Source organism: Cervus elaphus, chromosome 4 (genome assembly GCF_910594005.1).
Source record: "Cervus elaphus chromosome 4, mCerEla1.1, whole genome shotgun sequence".
Lineage (NCBI taxonomy): Eukaryota > Metazoa > Chordata > Mammalia > Artiodactyla > Cervidae > Cervus > Cervus elaphus.
In genome coordinates, this window is record NC_057818.1 from 49,578,102 (window position 1) to 49,601,673 (window position 23,572).

Below are 23,572 nucleotides of genomic sequence, written 5' to 3' on the forward strand. Positions count from 1 at the left end.
AGTAAAAGTCATTACCTGTGGGGAGCCGGGGAAAGCAGGTGGAGATGGGGGTAAAAGCAGGATCTTTCGCAACGTGCCTTCTTGTTTTGAGCTGTGAATGCTTTATCTATTAAAAAATTAATTGCAGCAACAGGGAAGAACCTTGAAACTATTATGCTGAGCTTAAAGAAGCCTTCCACAAAAGGCTTCTTGCACTGGCTGATTCCGTTACTATGAAGTTCTTGAACCAGCAAAAGTAACCGCTGGTGGAGAAAAGTTAGAACTACGATTGCCTCTATGGGTGGGTTGGCCATTGTTTGAGAAGGGACATGAGGGATTTTTTTCAGAAGGATGAAAACATTCTATACCTTGACAGACCTTAGATTTGCACATTTATCAAAACTCAGTGAACTGTCCACTTAAGATGCGTGAATTTCATTATGTTTAAATTTTATCTCAAAAGTAAACAGAAATGTAAAAATATTATATTCTAGTTAATGGTATACATGTTGAAATCTCTAGGGATGACGTGTGTTGATGTCTAGAACTTACTTTCAAATGCAAAAGAACAAATTTGAGTCAGTTGTAGTGAGGTGGATGAACCTGGAGCCTGTTATACAGAGTAAAGTAAGTCAAGAAAAACAAATATAATATATTAAAGCATATATATGGAATCTGGAGAAACAGTACTGATGAACCTAATTGCAGTGAAGGAATGGAGGTAAGAGACATAGAGAACAGACTCGTGGGCACAGTGGGGGAAGGAGAGGGTGGGATCAATTGAGAAAGTGGCATTGACATGTATACACTACCAGAGGCCAAGCAGATAGCTAGTGAGAAGCTGCTGCATAACGCAGGGAGCCCAGCCTGGTGCCCTGCGATGACCTAGAGGGGTGGGATTGTGGGGGCAGTGGTGAGAGGCTCCCGAGGGAGGGGTTATATATGTAAATGTCCATGTACATATGCATAGACATATAGTTTTGACTGATTTACCATGTTACAGCAGAAACAAACACAACATTGTAAAGCAATTATCCTTCAATTAAAAATAACTTAAAAATTAAGTGACTAAAAAAGAGGGACTGTTGAGTGGACAGAGGGATAGGCAGATGTTAGACGTGTGATGAACTAAGAAGAGTAAAATGTTAAATGAGTGTTCACTGTACAACGATTTCAATCTTTCTGGATGTTTAAACATGTTCAGAGCAATATAGGAGGAAAAAAATCACCACTCATTTATTTTCCTATTATTAGATTGCTGTTATTTATATTGGCTGAGTAGCAACCCATTTACCAGAGGCAGAATAGCCTAGAGGTTAAGATGGAGGCTTGGGAGCCACCCTGCTGGAGTTCCCAGCTCCATCTCTTACTAGCCCGAAGCCCTTGAGTAGTCATTCATTGCTCTGGATCTCAGTTTCCTCCTCATCAAAAAGTGTTAATAGTGCCTATCTGCATAGATTGCTGTTAGCATTAAATGCATTAATACAATAGAAAGTGGGAAAAAACAAACCCAGCACATAGTGAAGTCGCTGAGTCGTATCCAACTCTTCACGACTCCATGGACTGCAGCCCACCAGGCTCCTCTGCCCATGCAATTTTCCAGGCAAGAGTACTGGAGTGGGTTGCCATTGCCTTCTCTGTACATAGTAGGTACTCACTAAAATTTTAGTGTTTGGTCACTTAAGAAATTCTCATTGTTTGGATATTTGTCTTCTTTCTCTCCCCCACCCTCACCGCCTTCTTGATATAATAATATAAACACATTGGCATAAACCTGTTTTTCTAACCATATCTCTGAGCATTCTTCAAATTTTTAGAAATCGAATTGCTGAACGTAAGTTTAAGGTTCTGCCACTGATTTTCAAATCCCCCTGCCCCAGCCCCCACGCCCTTGGCCCACTTCTCTGCACCCTCCACCCCATGGCAAAGAGCTTGGGTCTGGGGTCTGACACCCAGACATTGCCTCCTCCATCTGACTGGCAGGCGGCTCCTGGGTATTAAACTCTGATGCCTCCTCTGGATCCTTACCCGGGCGAAGCCAACTTCCCCGCGGGCCAGTGACACTGCGTGGCTGTAGGCGCGCACGGTCACCAAGCCCACGTAAGAGACACGGCGGCTGCCTCGGTGCTCGTTCTTGGCGTCGACGCTGAAGGCAGGCAGGCTGGCGTCCTCACTGTTCAGCTCCACCAGTGAGTACAAGCACGTGCCCATCATGTCGTAGTAGCGGCCATCGAAGGTGGTGTAATGGGGGTCACCCTGGGCACGGCAGGTAGCCACGGAGGCCACGCACCTGGCCTGCCCATTTACCACCTTGCAGAGCTGCCTGGCAGCGCACTGCTTGCCTTCACAGGGGGTCTTCTCCAGCGTCCGCTGGGCTGGGGAGGGAAGAGGGATGGCCACAGAGAAAGAATCAGGAGTGTCCACCCCAGTGGGAATCCTGGAGCTCTCCCGCCCTGGGGAGTTTGAGTGGTTGACTCCCAGCCGCCCATTTGAGAAGTAGGGAAACTGAAGTCTGGAATCTCACAGGGAGAGAGCAGCTCAGGCTTGATTGTTCCTAGGTTTGCTGGTTCCCCAGTTTAATACGGCTCAGCCCCGAGGAACTGGAAGGTGGTGAAGAACCTCGGGCAGGAACAATCATGGGAAGGCCTTCATTTTTGCTTTTTCTCTCTGTTTCCCCCCTCTCCTCTACCTTCCCACTCAGGGTAAAAGGCTAAGGGAATCCTTTTTTAAAGATACAAAGTGGGGACTTCCCTGGTGGTCCAGTGGTTAAGACTCCATCCTTCCAAGGCAGGGGGCTCAGGTTTGATCCCTGGTCAGGGAACTAAAGTCCCACTTGCTGTGCGGTGTGGCCAAAAAATAAAAATAAAATAAAGATAGAAAATGGAAAACAGAGACTGTTCAACAGAATGGAAATGGCAGAGTTCGAATCTTGGCAAAACTAATTAGCTGTGTGACGCTAGAAAGTAAAATTCTCTGTGCCTCAGTTTCCTCACTTGTGACATGGGGGGATAGTGATACCTTCTTCACAGGGACAGCTGGGGAGGGGAGAGTGGCCAGGTTTAAATAAGCTAAAACATAAGTTAGGGTTTGGAACTGATTCCAGGTGTTAATGAGGTTATTATCTGTTGTAAACATTCACCTATCTTTTCCCCATTACTAGCCAAGCTCAAGGTGGCCCTTTGCAGTTGAGTGGCTTCCATGCCCTGGAGGGTGGACAGGAGTGCTGGGAACTCGTGTCTAGGATCCTTGCTTCGGGATGGGGGCCCACACAGGAAGAAACAGCTCTTCCTCCCCTTCCCCCTGGTCTTCAAAAGCTCATGCCTTCTGTCTGCTCATAATAATGGCTCACCCTCACATAGCCCTGCTCACTACCCGATAACCCCCCAAACGCTCCACAAACGTTAACTTATTGCACTGTCACTTCACAATCCCATGAGGGGTGCAGCATTCTTCCCATTTTGCAGATGTGGAAACAGGTCCACAGAGGTGAAGTCACAAGCCCCAGGTCACACAGGCAGAGGTGGGATCTGAACCTGGGAAGTCTGGCTTCAGCATCCATGCCCTCAAACGCTGCACTGCCTGGTGGCAACTCCTCGACAGGCTGGGCCCCAAAGCACACACAGGGCTGGGTCCTAGAAATGAACTATGTTAACACATACAAGGCCCTAGGGTGGTCCCTGGTATTTTGAGAAATACTCCCCCCACGGTATCCATCATTATTATATTAATACTTTTAGACCTCCTGAGTTTGGCATTCATATATGAGGTGTGTGTGTGAGGGAGGGAGTTAGTAACTGGTATAGTTGTAGCTTCCTAGAGGGGCTCAGTGGTGAAGAATCCATCTGCCAATGCGAGAGATGCAGGAGACAAGGGTTCAGTCCCTGGGTCAGGAAGATCCCCTGGAGTAGGAGGAAATGGCAACCCACTCCAGTATTCTTGTCTGGAAAATCCCATGGATGGGAGAGACTGGCAGGTTACAGTCCATGGGGTTGCAAAGAGTCAGACATGACCGAGTGACTGAACACACACATAGTTGTCTATCAGTTGCTAGAGTAACAAAATATTTCCAAGCTGATTGGTAAGAAACTGCTGACCTGATCCTGCCCCATAAAGATCCCTTCCTCTTGGCACCCTGGCTCTCCCCAGGACTCTTTCCCTATCACCAGACCCCCGTCCCTCCACAAAAGCAATAGACAAAGGGCTGATGCCAGACACCCTGGGGGCTTCTAGGACCCTGCTGCAGAGCTGTGTCTGGTATCTCTGCAGACTGGTTGGGACCCTGGGTCGTGCCAGTTGCTAAACATTTAAAGAATTGCTTCTGTGGTAGGGTGGGGGGAAGAGGACAGGGAGGGCCTGGGAAGGCTTAAGGAAAGGAAGGATGGCAGGGAGGATTCAGGTAAGTGGGAGGCAGCCCAGCTGACCCAGAAACCACAGATGAGCACAGAGAGGATGGGAAAGGGGGAAAAGGCAAGAGAGTCGGCAAAGGGGTTACCATCTGGACAGGGTCAGAGGTCATTTTTTGTCACTCACTCCGGCCACAGGCAGCTGCTGTCCCGAAGCTCACGTCCTGGTCTAGCCCAAAGGTGAGCAGCCCAAAGCTGGTAGTGGCCTCAGCCACATGGACACTGTCAGCCGTGCCAAAGTCCAATTCAGCATAGGAGAACTCACTGCCTGGCACAGCGGCCCAGGAGAGTTTGGCCCCTAGCCTCTGCCCATCCACGGTCAGCTCGTCAGTGGCCTCGGTTGGTGCCACCACCAGGGCCACACCCTTAGAGCCCGGCACGCTCCTCACCACGTAGGCAGGGCAGTAGGCCGCCACGTCTGGCATCAGGACCAGGTGAGGGTCATAGGTCTTCCCATCTTTGGTGGTACCCGCACCAAACACCAGGACTTGGATGCCCACGTTTGCAGACAGGTAGAGCGGCCGGGACTGCTGGATCTCAAACTTGGCCACACTGCCTGCCTGGAGCCCCCGGGAGCCAGCGGCGCGCCCCAGGCGGTAGGTCAGCTTTGTGGCCTGGCTGGCCATGACGTAGACCGCATCGTGCTGGCTGCGGGAGGACAGAGGCGGCACCACGTAGCGGGTGCCCCAGGCAGACGTGGGTAGCAGCTGCTCTACCACATGGTTGCAGTTCGAGCTTTTCTGGGCACAGCTGTGACCGGAGAGGACAGCCACGGGGCTGCTGGCAGTGACCTTTGACCCCGAGAGGTTAGACGTGCCCTGTACCTGGGCCACTTGGTAGGGGTCCAGGCTCACATTCAAGACATGGCCCGCTGCGTAGGGCTTGCCCTTGAATGTCACCGACCCCTTCAGCTGTATACTGACAGAGGCCCCGGCCGCACCCGCCACCACAGCAAACTCCTTGAGGTTCTTGGACGAAGGGTCAGAGGGCGTGAACACAAAGTATTCAGTGCCCAGGGCGCGGACAGGCCTCAGCAGCGTCACATCCGCCGTGTGGGGCTTAGCGTTTACCGCCTGCACCGAGATGGCGCGGTCAGAGCGGACCACCACCGCATGCTGGAAGGTGTTGCTGCCGACCATCTCAGCCTTGGCGCTGATGTTGACCAAGACTGACTGCTCTGGCCTGACAGTGACCTTCTGTGTGGTGCCATCTGCCCGGCTGAGGATGGAGACTGAGGTGAGGCTGTCCGACAGACTGGAGAGGAGGAGGCAGAGATAGGCCTTGCTGTACCCGAGATTATAGTTCTGCAGGAAGGCCGTGAGGAATTCCTCACCCCCGCTGTTCTGGGGGTCCACTGAGGCCTCCTGGGTCAACCCTGGGGTGAGAAAATGCAGTCGTGGGTCTTGCTTTATCCAATCCCCCCTACCCCGGTCAGAGAAGCAGTCTCCTGCCCTGTGCCTGGCTCACAGGTTGGGATACTAACACGAGCTTCTGTTTTCTCTCTTCTCTCTCCTTTCCCCTTAGTCACGCAGCGGTCACCTACCAACCTTTCTGGCTTTTGCCTTCCAGAAGCCTGAACACTTCAGACAGGGCTCTCAGGCTCAAATGCTGATGGGGCCGAACAAGAGACATAAATGTGTGAGACAGAAGGGGCAGCCTGTGGGCTAGAGCATTCATTCACCATACACATTGCTACTGGCTTTAATCTGTTGTGATTATAATGTCTTATAGGTTCTCCCTTAAAAATGTTAGATCTTACCATTTTTCAAGAGACATTAGAGAGTTGAATTTCTGTGTGAAATCTCCAATCCAAAATTGTTTTAAGTAAGCAGTATGAGGACGTCCCTGGTGGCTAAGACTCTGAGCTTCCAGTTCACGGAGCCTGGGTTCAATCCCTGATCAGGGAACCAGATTCCATATGCTGGAACTAAAAGTTCAAGTGCTGCAAGTAAAGACCCCACTTGCTGCAACTAAGACCCGGTGTAGCCAAACAAATAAATGAAGCAAATATTGCACTGCGGGGCCCTCAGGTGCCAGTTTGTGATTTCTGTCTTCACAGGATGAAGCGTGTGTGTGAAGGGTAACAGGGATTACGAGAGTATGGACAAAATGTCTCCTAGCAATAGAGAGGAGTGGGCACTTTTCAACACCTCCATCAAGGAAGAGATCCTCTAGGGCTGAGAGGAGATGGGGAGAGGAAGAGATATATCACTCTATGGGGTTTTGGAGAGAGTTGTGGGGGGTTATAGAGGGACTGTCTGCTGAATAAGGGGATCCATGAAGAACACCCTAGTGTCCCGCAGGGCCAGGGGATCAGGGGGATGAATGTAACTAGAGTAACCTGAATAGACGTTGACTGGTAACTAGAGGGCCCAGATGTCCCATCCGTCCCCCCAGACTTTGGCTTTATGTAAGACTCTAGTCCTGGACAAAGCCTTAGAGAATGAGGCACCAAGCCCCCACCCCCCCCCCCCAAATGATGTTAGTGAAATTTTCCATCACCTCAACAGAATGAGGCTCTAAGTCAAAACTTGGGTTGAGCTGTAGAAAATCAAGAAAGCGGTTCTTACCTACTTGAATTTGGGGACTAAAGCTTTTACCTGCTTCCCTCCAGAACTGACAGAAGATAGGTGAATTCCACCACATTTCTCTGCCCGACTTAACGGGCCTCTCTCCCAATCTCAGCTAGCCTGAGGTCACATTGGGAGATGGGTTTGCAGAGGTGGCTCCAGTGGAGGGTGCTGACCCAGGCAGGCAGAGTTCTTCAGTCTGGAACCAGGACATAGATGGGATTTCGGTCTAACTTACCCCACAGGAGGGTTGCTCCGGCCCAAAGCATCCACCAGCTCCGCAGGGAACCCATGTCTGTAGTGGGAGAAGAGAGGGGGTCATGGGAGGCTGATCTGTCCCCCTGTCAGAGCACAAAAGTGCTTGTCTCTGGACAAGGGCTACCTGGACACCAGGAAGAATGAACTGGGCTGAGTCCAAGGGCCAACGTATGTATAAGGGGAGTTGGACATCTGGTGGGTCTGGGGGTTGGGCAGGGAGGGCACGACAGGAGTAGGATGGCGAATTGGATGTCCAGTGGGTCTGGTGGGTGGGTGGGATTGGGAGGCCTGGAGCCAGGGGCAAGGGTCGGGGACCTGATGTCCCACTTCTAAAGGTGGCGAGGCCCCTCTCACCTGCAGGTTCCTGGAGCTGCGGGAATGGCCCCTGGGCTGGCCTATATAGTGGAGTCTCTTAATTCCTCAGGCCACACCCTGGGCCACCTGCCACGCAGATGGTGCCAATTTCCTGGAGGAGGCTGCTGACCCCAGGGTCAGCTGAAATGGGCGCCCTGGAGGCCTGCGAAGGGTGAGGGCAAGCCTGCATGCCTAATGTCTGAGAGGGGTGTGAGAACAGCTGGTAGCTGTGCCTAGGGAGTCTGCTAGAGACTTCAGTCCTGGAAGGGTGGTGTCCCCAAGAGAAACAGCTGGGGAGCAGGGTGCTGAGGGCCTGGACCTGGGCTCCCAGAGGGCAGGGAGCAGGAGCTGAAAGTGGCATTTGGTCCTGTTTGCTGGTTCGATGGCTAGATTTTTTTTTTCCTTTTGGCTCCTGCCAGGAACAATAATGAAGGACTCACATCCGGGTCCCCACTCCCCCCAAGCTCTCCTTTGGTCCCCAGCTACCCATATCCTGTTTCCAGCCACTTGAGGTGGGGGGTGGGGGGGTCAGGTGTCAGGTGGGCAGGAATCTGAGCATCTGACCCAGGGCTGTGGAGTGGGACACAATACTTCCACCCCCAAACTCACAGGGTCTCCTGGGTACCTAATCTGCAAGATGGGAACATCAGGTGTAGCCTCACTGGGCTTATTTCTCTCCCAGAGGACACTCTGTAAACTCTCAAGGACTGTGGCAGGGTGGGGGAGGCAGGCTCTTCTGGTGTGGCCCCAGGTGGGGAGCAGGTGGGCCGCAGGGGCTGGAGCTGTGTGCAAAGAAGGATGGAGGCCACCGTTTCCTGGTTCCACGTAGACACTGGGTTCGGCTTTCTGGAGAATTTGTTTTTTGGGAGGTGTTTTGTTTTGTTTTCCTTAGAAGGGACTAGCTGAACAAGTTTTGGGTGATGTGGTGCCCCCATCAACCCAAAATCTGCCTGGGATGGGAGATGGGGTTCTAGGTCACATCTAGGGGAGCAGAAGCAGAGACAGATGAGAGGAGGTGTGGGTGTTTAGAGATGGAGTCTCTTCCTCCTGAGGGGCTGGCCTGACCCACGCCCTGCTCTCCTCCTCCCAGACTCAGGACTCACTGTTTGCTGGGGAGTCTCCCCTGGGAACAGCAGCTGCAAAGCCTGGCTGTCCTCTCGGACAACACCCCAGCAGCTGCTGCCCCCAGGACTTCACCTCCCTTATCACAAGGCCTGGGCCTCCAGGCGGCCAGGGTGGGTGGGAGCTGTCATAGCCCCCACCCAGGGCAGGTTCCCAGAGGGAGAGATAAAGACTCAGAATTGACTGGAACCCAAAGTCAACCAGGAAAATGAGGTGAGCAAACAAGAGACAGGATGAGAGCCAAAGATATCAAGAAACAGGTAGGGGTGAGGGGACGCACGGGGAATGAGAGCTCTGTGTGGAGGCATTCCTGGGTCCTGAGGGAAAGGATTAGGAGGAGGGGCTGCTGTGAGTCCTGAGGAGGAAACAGCGATTTGCAAACAAAGATGTCAAAAAATCTTCTATATCAGATAGACACCCCTCATTTAGCCTGAGACATCTAGAGCAATAAGGGGTGAGGGGCAGAGAATTAGAGTAAGACCCAAGGTGATTCTTCACATCAATCTCTAAGCCTTGAGGTCTCCCCTGGTTAACCCAGAGAGGAGCCTTCCCCCATCCAAATCCATGGCTGCATTCTGCAGAGAGAGTCCCCAGAAGTGGGGTGGTGGTGGAAAGTCCCCACAATTTAGTATTTGACACCCCTGGGACCTTCTCCCTCCTTTCAGAGCCCAAGGGGTATGAGTGTGGTAGGTGTGTATGGGGGGGGGGGTACGGTGTGACACGCCTTCTGCCCTGCTCCATGTTATATCAAATTCTCAGGAACTCCACAGGTGATCCCTGAGATAACCTGGGGGCGGGGGGGGGGGCAGTTCCTTGTGGTCAGTGAAATCACATCCGTCCTGCACCAGCAGTCCTGGCTGAGCCCAGATAAGGGGGTGTTTGTGTGTCTGAGCCTCTGGCCTCTCCCTGCCGGGAGAGGGGGCAGATCTGTATTGGTCATACCATTGGAGATCCCTGGGACTCTCCAGCTTGTCTGGGTTTTGGAGATCTGGAGCACAGGTGGAGAGGATTTATTCTGCAGCTCAATTCAGAGTACATTCAGATCAAGGAGGTCAAAATTGCTGGAAAATTTGAACTTCATCCTTTCATGCTCTGGATCCCACAAGGGGTCTTTACACCTCCTTGGGGATTCCTCCATCTTGCCACTAAGCTCCCTGAGGTTCAAACTTGACCTTCTTCCTCCTTTGCTCAAGAACATTCCATGCCTTTCTGTCCCTATGAATGCAAGTCCACACTCTTGGCAGGGCTGTCTGAAGCCCTAATGCCCCACTTCCGGCAACTTCCATCTTGCCGGTGCAGTTCCTTCCACTCTTCATCATATTCTACCTGCTAACCCCAGGCCTGGAATCTAGATATCCTTTTCTGCATGTGTCATTTCCTGAGAACCCGAGGTAAGGCTAACCATTTTTTATTCCTCCTACACTGCACTGGCCATCCACTTCCTTGCTTTATGGGAACTCCATTTATTTGTTTTATGCTCTTGAAACTTCAGACCTGCTACATCTATGGTCCTGTTCTGCACCTCCTCACCCACCTCTCTTTCACCCACCACAACCTGACTTCCATGTGCATTGAACTCGCTCTGCTAAACCCTCCAATGTAACTCCTCAGTAACATTTGACACAAACACTTCCTCCTCGAAAATTTCAAATGCCTTGGTTTCCATATCACTTTCTTCTGGCTCTTGTGTTATTTTGGTCTGTTTTCTACAATAACTCTTTTAACATTGGTGTTCTTTAGATTCTCTCTCTGCTTATTTCTCTAACTGCCTCTTTTTTCCAAGAGATCATTGTTTAGTCACTAAGTCGTGTCCGACTCTTTGCAACCCACGGACTACAGCACACCAGGCTTCTCTGTCCTTCACTATCTCTCAGAGTTTGCTCAAACTCATGTCCAATGAGTCAGTGATACTATCCAATGATCTCATCCTCTGCTGCTCCCTTCTCCTCCTGCCCTCAATCTTTCTCAGCATCAAGGTCTTTTCCAGTGAGTCAGCTCTTCCTATCAGGTGACCAAAGTATTAGAACTTCAGCTTCAGCATCAATCCTTCCAATGAATATTCAGGGTTGATTCCCTTTAGGATTGACTGGTTTAATCTCCTTGCTGTCCAAGGGACTCTTGGGAGTCTTCTCCACACCTCAATTTGAAAGCATCAATTTGTCAGCTCTCAGCCTTCTTTATGGTCCAACTCCTACATCCATACACGACTACTGGAAAAACCATAGCTTTGACTATATGGACATTTGTTGGGAAAGTGATGTCTCTGCTTTAAAAATAAATATATATATTTATTTATTAATGGCTGTGCTGGGTCTTCACTGCTATGTCGGTTTTTTCTAGTTTCGGGGAGTCGTGGCTGCTCTCTAGGTGCAGTGCATAGGCTTCTCGTTGCAGTGGCTTTTCTTGTTGCAAAGCACAGGCTCTAGGGCACAGGCTCAGTAGTTGTGGCTTACGGGCTTAGTTCCTCCACAGCATGTGGGATTTTCCAAGATCTGGGACAGAATTCGCCTCTCCTGCATTGGCAGGTAGATTCTTTACCACTGAGCTACCAGGGAAGTCCTCTCCAGGAGATCTTATCTGTGTCCACTTAGACTATTTTTGTGATGATAAAACTTCTGTGTTTTGGGCCATCCAGTGTGGTAGGCAATAGTTCCATGTACATATTGAGCTCTTTTAAACATTTTTTAAAAAATTTTGTTTATTTGGCTGTGTTGGGTCTTAGTTGCTGCACACATGATCTTCTATCTTTGCTGTGGCATGAGGGATCTTTAGTTGTAGCAATGCAAACTCTCAGTAGTGGCAGGTGGGTCTAATTCCCTGACCAGGGATCGAACCTTGGCCCCCTGCATTGGGAGCTCAAAGTCTTAGCCACTGGGTCACCAGGGAAGTTCCTCTATTGAGTTCTTGAAATGTGACTCATGTAATGGAGGAACTGAATTTTAATTTAATTAATCCATTTAAAATTAAATTTAAATAACCACCTGTAACTTATGTCTGTATTAGACAGGATAAAACTCTAAAAACCTCTATCTGCCACCCATACCTACCTATCTATCTATTCTCTTTTATACCCATTTTCTACTCCTGGCCCCCTTGTAGAAACCATTCTAATTTGATTCATGGGAATATTTTTTTAACATCCTCTGGAAATAAAATACACATATTGGTAAATGCACAAATCATAAAGGTATGCAGCTCATTGAATTATTTAAAAGTGAATACATCCTTATAACCCACAACCAGGTCAAGAAAGAATATTTTCAGCAGTCCAGAGCCTTCTGAATTTTCCTTCCTAATCACTACCCACTCCCTACTTCCCATGCTTCCATGCAGTCGCTCAGTCATGTCCAACTCTGTGCGACGCTATGGACTGTAGCCCATCAGGCTCCTCTGTTCCTGGGATTCTCCAGGCAAGAATACTGGAGTGGGTAGTCATTCCCTTCTCCAGGGGATCTTCCTGACCCAGGGATCATAAGGAGTCACTGTCATGACTTCGAACACCACAGATTGTTTAGCTTGTTGTTTTGTTTTGTTTTCTTTTCTTTTTTGGCTGAGCCGTAAGGCATGAGGGATCTTAGTTCAACCAGGGATGGAACCCGAACCCCCTGCATTGAGAGCTTGGGGTCTTAAACACTGGACTCTGGTTTTGAACTTTACACAAATGAAATGTCCATATTGTTTTGTGTCTGGCTTCTTTCACTCAGTATTATCCTATGTACATAACTGTAGTTCATTTTCATTGCCATATGATACTTGCTTGTTTAAAAATCACTACATATTTCCCCATTTTACTTTTTCCACTTTGGGCTAATGACTTCTATCTTTTGACACACGTGCAGTTTGTTGGGATGTGCTGTGGAGTTCCCAATGGTCACTGCTGGGTCACTGAGCTTGGCTTTAGTAGATGCTACCAAACTTGTTTCAGTTTCAACTCCCATAAGTGACTGGTCTGGTTGCTCCATAGCTTCACCAATATTTGGCCTTGTTAGACTTTGTAATTTTAGCCATTCTAGAGGTGTAGTGATGTTGGGTTGTGGTTTTAATGTGCATTTCCTTGTTCTTTTAATGAGGTTGAGAACTTTTCACATAGTTATTGGTGATTAGAATCTTTTTGCAATTGGTGATTTTAGTGATGTGCTTGTTCAAGTCTGCCCATTTGTTAAAATTATGTAGTCTGTTTTTTCTTATTGATCTGTATGAATTCTTTATATGTTCTGGGTACAAGTCAATTATTGGTTATATATTTTGCTGACTCTGTGATTTACCTTTTCAAAATTTATCTTTTTCTTTTTTTGGCTCAATCCACAAGACTTGTGGGATCTTATTTCCCTGACCAGGGATCAAACCCACAGCAGTGAAAGTGCCAGGTCCCAACCACTGGACTGCCAAGGAATTCTCTCTTTCACTTTTTTAATAATGAAAAATTCTTAATTTTAATGTGGTTCATTTCATCAACCTGTAACATTTTGTGACTGGCCTTTTTTTTTTAATGTGTTGAATTCATCTAATCCATAAACATTCTTGGGCTTCCCAGGTGGTGCTAGTGGTAAAGAACCTGCCTGCCAATGCAGTGAGACATAAGAGATGTGGGTTGGCTCCCTGGGTTGAGAAGGTCCCCTGGAGCAGGGCATGGCAACCCGCTCCAGTATTCTTGCCTGGAGAATCCCATGGACAGAATGCCTGGCGGGCTAATAAGACAAAGATTTAAAAAGCAGCAGCATAAACATTCTTTTTCCCATTTATACAGAGTTTTCTTGGATTTATTTCAGCAGTAATTAATTTTTTTTCCCAGAAATATTCTGGGGGTGAGAAATAAGAATTCTGAGGGGACTTAGAGAAAACCGAAGAGTAATGTGAGCCCTGGCACTTTGGCATGTGCTGTGACTGAATAAACTAATAAACACGTGTTCTGACAAATCCCACGGACAGAGGAGCCTGGTGGGCTACACTCCATGGGGTTGCAAAGAGTCAGACATGACTTAACAATTCAACCAACAGCACCAAAGACTTTCAAAGGGACACTTTGTGTTCGATGTAATGGTCAGTGAGAGTCAGAGCTTTGGCAGCTATTGACTCTGGTGAGGAATGAATAAATATTCCTCGCTGTTCTCAGGAACTGGGATCAAGTGTTGAAACTCTTTTACACCTGGACTCTGTAGAGCGGGTTCTCCTACTTAGCGTGGAAACATGACAGTCCAGGAAGTTGAAAGAATGCCTCCCAGCCAGAGATAATACCTTTTTTTTCTCTTCTTTGAATAGGTGAACGACAGACACAGGGCAACTTCCTGCCCGAGACATGACCTTCCCCCTCAGTGATGGATGGTCCTGAAAGGCAAAGGAAAGGCAGCAGATAGTGGGCAAAAATATTGACTTAATATTTCAAAGCTGAACTGATGCAATCCCTGTGAAGAGAAGCTTTTGGAAAACCTTTAAGACGGAGAGCTCAGAGAGTTGAGTTCCTTCCCAGAACCCTGTAATTCCGTTACCAAAACACATTTCACATCACCTTGTAATTGTTTTTTTGACCTCCTTAATCTGAATAGGGATGTGTTTATTTTGCTGATTAGTGAATCCCCAGGGCCTGGTATAGTCCTGGCTTGCCGGGAGCCATTATGGGAGATCCCACCCATGACAAGGTCATGAGGAGAAGACCTGAAACGCAAGGCTGTTCAGGGTACAAGGGACCCTCCAGGTTGACCCCGGCCTCTACCCAACCCTGTTTCCTCCCCCTCTTGCTGTTGTCCTTGTTCGTCCTGTTGCGGATCTTTGCGTTGCCTGCCGAGAGCTCTCCTGCTCCTCTTTCACTAAATAAAGACCAAAATAGAACCCTAATTAATAAATCTCCTGGACGCTGGTTCCCTATGAAGGGGCCATGGATGAAGGAAATGTTTCAAGTAAAAACCCTTTTGCTGGCACTCTTTCTTGTTTGGCAAATGCGTACTAATGCACAGGACTGCTCACAACACCTTAATCATAACAGCATAAAGAACCTGATCACAAAAGGCCCTGATAGGCACAGAGCCCTTCGGCGGGTGAGAAAGCCCTATTGGAGAACACAAAAAATATTATTCTAAAAGTGGTTATTGGATCAACATTTGATAGCTGTTATTGTGCTGAGGTTGTGCAGTAAAAACTATTGTTAATATAGTTAAGGATTTAGAAAAATAAGAGTTTAGCCCTAGTGTGGAAACAATAAGATAATTGTTAATTTTAACCAAGAGTGCCAAAACAGAGACTGCCTCACCAGAGCCACAGAGCCTTTGTGTGGTAAACTTTTTAGATAAATTTAGCTGAGAACTTTTGCAAAAAGGCTGATCTTTGCGTTAACAGTATTGTATTTCTACTATGTTGCAACCTGCTGTACCATGAGACTGCAACTTTTCTGTTTTCTGCTAAACTCAAGGCAAAATAGAACAATAAAGAATAGACTACCGAAAACAGTTTTGCCTTCACCTAGGTCATAAAACGTTAATAGGCCCCAAGGCCAGAAGATAATGTACAGAGATCCACTATGAAAGAAGACGCTCATGAACAAAGAAGTATGCAGAAAACACCCTGGTTTCATGAAGGACAAAACTGAAGTAATGTTAAACTAAACTTTGTATGCTTATCTTTCACCTCCCCTTAAAAATGTACTACTTAGGGTATAAAAGCTACAGTAAAAAAATTAAGTGATGCCAGACTCTGCTGCACACCCTGGTCTGTGGGTCTGATCTCTTTCTCTCTCTCTCATCGACGCCGTTCATCCTGAGGGTACCCCTGGATCCTGCTGGGGCTGGACCCCGGCACTGGCTCACGGTGAGTACTTAGCAATTATTTCCTGATTGAATGGAATGGAGAAATAAGCGAAGATCTGGAGGAGTGACAGAGATTTGTGGGGTTCAGTTCTGTCTGTTATATTGGCCTGTGATGGAAGTTGTCCTTCCCATAGCGTTAATGGAGAGTGGTATATGTATATATTTTAATATTTATTTATTTTTATCGGTTATTTGGCTGCATTGGGTCTTAGTTGCGGCATGCAGGATCTTTGATGTTTGTAGCTGCAGGTGGAATCTAGATCTCTGACGAGGGATAGAACCTAGGACCCCTGGATTGGGAGTGTGGAGTCTTAACCTCTGGACCACCAGAGAAGTCCCTGGAGGTTAGTATAGACACTTTGCAGAAGCAGAGTGGGAGAATCAGGCTGTCTGGTCATTTAAAATGGATATGCTTGTTATACTTCAAGTATACAGCTCCGATCAATGGTCTCTGCTCATGAGACCTTTTCTAGAAGTGATAGTTGAATATTTTTAGGTTTAGTCAAATTTTGTTATGATATACAGCATACATGTATTAGCCAGATATGAATATAGACCATGGGAATTACATCTGTGAAGTTTACATAAATATTTAAAAATTTTTAAAAATGCAAATGCCCTGGTGGTTAAGAACCTAAGGTCACTGGCCCCTCTGCTTCTCATTTGTCTATCTTTTTTTCTTATATTCTTGTGGGTTAATATGAGCATTTCGTATAATTCCATGTTGACTTGTAGTTTTTTTTGGCTGTGTTGGGTCTTCCTTGCAACATGCAGACTTCTCTAGGTGCAGTGCCCTGGCTTCTCTAGTTGTGGCTCGTGGGCTTAGTTGACCCTTGGCATGTAGGATCTTACATGCCTGACCAAGGATTGAATCCGTGTCCCCTTGCATTGAAAGGTGGCTCCTTAACCACTGGACCACTAGGGAATCCCCTGTATTCTTTTTGGGTACATTTTCGTTGTTGTTCCATCACTCAGTCGTGTCTGATTCTTTTGGACACCATGGACTGCAGCACACCAGGCTTCCCCGTCCTTCACCGTCTCCTGGAGCTTGCTCAAACTCATGTCCTTTGAGTTGGTGATGCCAATCAACCATCTTGTCCTCTGTCGTCCCCTTCTCCTGTCTTCAATCTTTCCCAACATCAGGATCTTTTCTAATGAGTCAGCTCTTTGCATCAGGCGGCCAAAGTATTGGAGCTGCAGCTTCAGCATCAGTCCTTCTAATGACTATTCAGCATTGATTTCCTATAGGACTGACCTCCTTGCAGTCCAAGAGATTCTCAAGGGTCTTCTCCATTACTTTGGATAAAATTTGTTACCACTTGCTTCAGGTATTGTAAATGAATATGTAACTTATTATTCAATATTTTACTTTGATTGAAGTGCTGAAACTTTACTTCCATGTGGGTTCTTTCACCTTCTTCACTTTAAAAAATATAATTGTTTCAAGTATCACCTCCATCTACAGTAAGCACCACATCAAATAATATAATTTTTTCTTCAGCCATAATTGATTTTTTTTTCATAATTGATTTTTAAAACTCATGAGCAAGGTAATATATTTAGTCCTGAGAAAGGTACTATATCTACCCATTCTGTTTTTCTTTCTTTCTGAAGTTCTGAGACTTCTATTATCATTTGGAGTTTGGAGAACTTCCTTTACCCATTCTTTAACAGCTGTTCTACTGAAAAGACACCAGCTTTTCACCTAAAATTTATTTCCCTTTAATTCCTGAAGGGTAGTTTTGCTGGATATAGGATTCACAGTTGACAGTTCTTTACTCTTGGCACTTGAAAAATATGATGTCATGCTTTCTTTTCAATGGTATTAGATGAAAAACCCACAGTAATTTTATCAGTGTTTCCCTGTAGATAATGTATCACTTGTCTTGAGTGCTTTCAAGATCTTTCTTGCCCTAGTTTTCATAAGGTAATTGGTGTGTATTTCTTTGGATTTACTGTTTAGCTTCTTGAATCTGTAGGTTTAGATCTTCTGCCAAATTTGGTAAGGTTTAGTCATTATTTCTTCAAGTACCTTTTCAGCCCTGCTCTTTCTTTTTCTCCTGTTACTCTGTGATACAAATGTTAGATTTTGTGTAATTGTCCTGCAGTTTCTCTAAGGATTTGGTAGTTCTTTTTTCCTGTCAATTTTTCTTTTCTGATTTTTTTTTTGATTGGGCAATTTCTATTGTTTTATCTTCAGAGTCACTTATGCTTTCCTCTGTCATATTCATCCTCCTCTTGAGTCTTTCCAGTGAGTCTTTAATATCAGTTATTATAGTTCTCAGTTTTATCATTTCCATTGTTTTATATTTTCTATATCGTTGGTGAAATTTTCTATTGTTTCTTTAGTCTCAAGAGTATTTGTAATTGCTTGATGAAGCATTTTTATGATGGCTACTTTACATCTTCGTCAGATAATTTCAACATCTAATTCAACTCAGTGTGGGCATCTGTTGATTGTCTTCTCATTCAAGGTGGGACTTTCCTGGTTTTTGTTATGATGTGTGATTATTTTATTATATCCTGAACAGTTTGGCTATTATGATTAAAAAAAACAACTCTGGATCTTATTTAACTCTTCCATTTTAGCAGGCAGTTGCCATGTTTAGGTTTAGTATGCAGGTCCTGGCCTAGTTTTGTGTGCTCTGGTTCCAGTGACAATGTAATTTCAGAAGACTTGTAGTGTTATTCTGGTCTTTTCACTTTCCCTAGTTATGGTTGCACTTGCATCCAATTTGTTTTGGTACCACCAGTGGAAATTGAAAGAATTTCCTAGTGTCTGCATGATGCTGCTAGATTATGGGTAGGAGACGCTGGCATGAAGCGGTGGGGAGCACTTTCTTCCTGGACTGCCCAGTGCCAGCAGGGCTCCTGCTTGATCACTGCCGATACTGCCCATGGGAGAGAAAAGCACCTACTTGGGTGCCTTCTGCTGCTGGATGAAGGCTAGGGAGCCTGTGGGTGTGGGCCACCTCCTGTAATTGGATCAGCTGAGAAATGCTGGTTTACTGTGTTGTTCCTCAAGTCCTAAGGTCCCAAGTCATGTAGGCTTCTACTTTGTACCTTTCACAGACTTCTTACAAATGTCTGTTGTATTATTTCTAGAGTTTTTCTTGGCCTTATCAGAGAGGGGTAGGGAGAAATGAGCCTTTGCCAACTTGTCTGGAACCAGAAGTCACCCTTTATTATTCTAATAATTTATTGGTAGGGTTTTAAAAAATTTATGTACCCAATCATATTGCTTATGAATGTGCTCAGTTGCCTCAGTCATTTCTGACTCTATACCCCTATGGACTGTAGCCCGCCAGGCTCCTCTGTCCATGGGATTCTCCAGGCAACAACACTGGAGTGGGTTGCCATGTCTTTCTCCAGGGGATCTCCTGACCCGGGGAACAAACCTGCGACTCCTGCATCTCCTGCATTGCAGGCAAGTTCTTTATGCACTGAGCCACGTGGGCTTATGAATAATGAGTTTAACTACTTTCTTTCTCATCTTTGTATCTTTTCTTTAGCCTCTCTAATACATAGTAGAAAAAAAGGCATGACTAGGGCATTCTAGTCTTGCTCCTGATCAGGAAGCAAAGGCTTTCAACATTTTGCTACTAAATGCAATGCTTGCACAGTATTTCTGTGAGTACACATTATTCTATTAAACAATTTCCTTTTATTTTTAGTTATTTTTACACATAAATGAATGTTTAATTTTATTAAATGATACTTCTGCATCTGTCTCAGTTATGTTAACATCCACTGTTGATCATTATCTAGATCTAGGGCTGCCAGGTCAAATACAGGACATTAAGTTAAACTTGAACTTCAGATAAAATTAATTTTCAGGATAAGTATGTTCAATATGGGGCTTCCCTGGTGGCAGGAGACCCAGGTTCAATCCCTGGGTTGGGAAGATCCCTCAGAGACGAGAATGGCTACCCTCTCCAGTATTCTTGCCTGTCTAATTCCACGGACAGAGGAGCCTGGAGGGCTAGAGTCCATGGGATCAAAAAGAGTTGGACATGACTGAGCAACTAACACATACATGTTCAGTATAACTCTACTATAATTTTATAAGTAGTTCCCATGAAATTTATATGCTGAATCTGGCAACCTACCTAGATTTATTATTTCATTAGGGACTTTGTAAAATGGGGATTGCTAATTTATCATTTTTTCTTCATTTACTAACTACTATATACAGAAACATCTGTATACTAATATATACATACACTACTATACAGAGAACCATACCTCATTAATTCCTTGGTTGCCCTGAGTTGCAGGTAATACAGAAAAAACAACTCAAATGCTTCAGTTTTCAGACTAGGCTCTTTCTGAAGGCAAACAAACATTGGGTGTGTGTGTCTGTGTTTAATATTATTACGAATATATAGGTTTTAAACATATTTGCTCTTTCAATTTCCACCCTTGACCAGTAGGAGCCTCCTTGATTTATAGTATGACAAGATGTTCCAGGCTCATCACTGTACACTTCCTCACCAAACCCAGAAATCAGTCATTTCTCAAAGAGCTTTGATTCCTACTAGTTTACCGAATTACATTTGGAGACCATAATCTGGGCACTAGACAAAGAATTATCTTTTTGTTTAAATTTTTAAAAAATTTCGGAGTTTCGTTTGTAGCAGAGCAGCTCGCTCGCTGTGATCTACTGAAAGTCAGCCCTCCACACAACGGTTTGTAGCCTCCCTAGCAGCAGCGGGACCCTGGGGCCCGTTCGTTTCTACCTCTGCCGACCGGCGACCCCCTACTCCGACCCAGCGGCGTCCTCGGCGGCTGCCCTGGTCCGCGCGACATGAGCGATGGCAGGTCTCGCGCGCACGTTCCCGGACTCGCCCGCGCCCGTGCCCGTGGGTCTAGGGAGGCGTCGGTCCAGCCTAAGCCGGGGCCTCGGGTCCAGCGGCGCGGTCCCGCCGGAGGAAGGGCGAGGGGGAGGGGGCGGCCTTCGCCGGACCTCGGGGCCTCAGCGCCTCGCCCCCTCCCCTCCCGGCCGTGGGCCACGCCCAGGCGCTGGGGCCCGGAAAGGGGAGAAGCTGCGGGCAGAGCCGAGTGGCGACGAAACCTGCGGCTATAAGCATCCGCGCCGCGGGTCCTCTGCCACCCCTGGCGCAGGGGGAGAGGGGGCGGTCGCGGCCCTTTGATCACGTCGGGAAAAAAAAAGAGAGAGAGAGAAAAGTGTATGAAACGTTTGCACGATTCCAAAGCCCAGGTTTTATCATGAGGTATATTCCCAGAGGTCTAGCTGCCGTCTCTGAGCCCTCTATCACGTTTCTTCTTCTCCCGGCTTCCTGGGTGGTCAAGAATCCGCCTGCCAATGTAGGAGACACGGGTTCCATCCCTGATCCGGGAAGATCCCACATGCCACAGGACAGCTAAGCCCCTGAGCCAGCAACTATTGAGCTTGGAGAAGCACAACTACTGAACCCACACACTGCAACTACTCAAGTCTGCGCACCCTAGAGCCTGTGCTCTGCAACAAGAGAAGCCGCCCCAATGAGAAACCTGTCCACCGCAACTTGAGAATAGCCCCCGCTAGCTACAACTAGAGAAACACCTGCACAGCAATGAAGACCCAGCACAGACAAAAATTAAAAGAAAAAGAACTGCTTAAAAAGAGATTTCTTATTTTCACCTATAAATAACTATATTTATGGGATTTTTATTCATTTCCATTGTTTCTCTTTGAAAATACACAAACATGTACGTGTGTATTTGCATTTCCCTTCTTTCTTACATGAAAGGTAGCATGTTGCATACACCATCCTACACTTTAGTATTTTGTGTAACACTTATCATGGCGATCATACCATAACAATGTGTAAAGATCTCCATTCCTTTTTAGAGTTGCATAGTACTCTGCTGTGTAAACACACCTTAAGTTTATTCAATCATTCCGCTACTGATGGATATTTTGGTTTCAAGTATTTTTCTGTTACAAAAAGTACTACCATAAATACCCTTGTACTTTCATTATTTTGTATTTTTGTCACTGTACCTTTGTGATAGAACCCTAGAAATGAGAGTAAAATGAGAATTTCTGGATCAAAGGGAATATATAAGTTTGTTAGAAGTGAGATTGATATGTAAAAAGCTACATGTATGTGACTTTGCTGGAGATTACCAGATCCTCCTCCGTATGAGTGAAAGTCATTCAGTTGTTTCTGACTCTTTGTGACCCCATAAACTGTAGCCTGACAGGCTCCTCTGTCCATGGGATCCTCCAGGCAAGAATACTGGAGTGGGTTGCCATGCCCTCCTCCAGAGGATCTTCCTGACCCAGGGATCAAACCCAGGTCTCCTGCATGTAGGCGGACTCTTTAAGGTTTGTACTATTTTTCATTCCCACCAGCAATATGAGGGTGCCAATTTCCCCACAACATTACAACAAAGTATGTTGTCAATCAGATAAAGAAATTATATCTCAATGTAGTTTTATTTTGCATTTTAAGTATTATAAGAGGTCAACCATCTGCTCATTTGTTTAAGGACTTGTGTTTTCCATGAATTCTGTTCTTTTGTCTTTGTACTTCTCTCATTGTATTTTTTGCTATGCAAAAATTTATGTAGTCAAATGTATCTTTTCTTTTACTGCTTCTACATTCTGAATCATGGTTAGCAAATTTTGCCTACTTGAAGATTATACATCAATTCATTGTTTTCTTTTAGTATATTCATAGTTTCTTCTTTTAAAATTCAGATCTCTGACTCTTAAAATTTATTCTTATGTATGGTATAGGGAGTAGATTCAATTTGATCTTTTTCCATATGATTATCCACTTACCCCAGTATTTATTAAAAAATAATTCTTCCCTCCAGTGATTTGAGATGCAACCTTTATTATATACTAAATTTCTATATGCACTTGTGTCTGCTTTCTGAATTTCCTATACTATTTTTTGGTCTATCCATTCATGTGCTAATTCCTCATTGTTGTAATTACAGAAGTTTTATACTATATTTAACTCTCTGGTAGTACCTACCTGTCATGGTCCTTTTTCTAAGAACTTTCCTAGCTGTGCTTGTTTATTCTTTCAAATATGTTTTTATAATCAACTTTTCTAATTCTAGATAAAAACCTGATGATAGTTTTGAGGGAGTTCTGTTGCATTTATAAATTAACTTCGAAAGAATTACTATATTATGTGAGACTTCTATTCAAAGAAATTGGCCTTCCATTTGTTCATGTTTACTTTTCTGTCCTTTATGGGTATTTATAGTTTTCCTCATATAAGCTTTACAGGTTTCTTGCTAAGTTTCTGCTTGGGTATTTTATTATCATTACTGTTTGCTCTTGTGTAGAGGGTGTGCTCTTTTGTGACCTCTTCTAACTGGATACTGCTGAAGGCTGTTGATTTCTGTATATTAATTGTGTCTCATGCTACTTCACTAAATTCTCCTGTTGATGGTTGCTTTTCACCAATTCTTTTTATTTATTTATTTTTTACTTTGGCCACACCGTGCAGCATGCGGGATCTTAGTAACCCATGCCCTCTGCATTGGGAGTGCAGTCTTAAACACTTGACCTCCAGGAAAGTCCCTTCACTGATCCTCTTATAATCATATTATCATCAAATAGAGGTAGTTTCCAGTTCTCATGCCCCTTACTTAGAGGCATAAAGTTAAAGGAACTGAAGATAGAGGGCAACCTAATCAAAATACTATCCCCCTCTCCTTGTGTCAGGAGACAGGCTTCACCAATTAACCTCATTCTCTAAATCTCTGCTCCTACACATCATTTTATAATCATGTTCAATTTCTTTAAAATACATATGTACTTGCACACACATACACACACACACTTTTCTAACAATGCATTCTGCCCTAAATGAAGCCCTCTAACTCCCCTTTCTATAGAGTCAAGTTTCTTGAAAGAGCTGTATACACTCACTGACTCAACTTTCTATATTCTTCTACATTTATTCTTTCTACATTCTTCAGCCCTTACAGTCTATTTTTTACCCCACCACTTTACTGAGTTTATACCAAGGTTGCCAATAACCCCTGTAATTAAATCCAGAGGACATCTTCCTGCTGTGGTGTGGTCTCTCACAAGCACCTGTTTTTTTTGAAATTTTCT

At 45.6% G+C, this 23,572-nt stretch overlaps 1 protein-coding gene across 2 annotated transcripts in view; it reads right to left on the reverse strand.

Moving 5' to 3' along the window:
* The window catches only part of LOC122692011 (Fc fragment of IgG binding protein), a 41,911-nt gene extending 34,312 nt beyond the window's left edge, over positions 1-7,599 (reverse strand). The window contains exons 1-3 of one of the 2 annotated variants that reach the window (XM_043899156.1): positions 7,565-7,599; positions 7,191-7,247; positions 2,008-2,354 (exon numbers count right to left, since the gene is read on the reverse strand). In XM_043899156.1, the coding sequence (XP_043755091.1) occupies positions 2,008-2,354; positions 7,191-7,245 (402 nt within the window). In that variant the 5' untranslated portion in view covers positions 7,246-7,247; positions 7,565-7,599. Of the gene's footprint in view, positions 1-2,007; positions 2,355-4,509; positions 5,758-7,190; positions 7,248-7,564 lie in introns of those variants that run through there. The other variant, XM_043899155.1, reaches the window with a different exon arrangement.
* Positions 7,600-23,572: the final 15,973 nt, after the last annotated feature.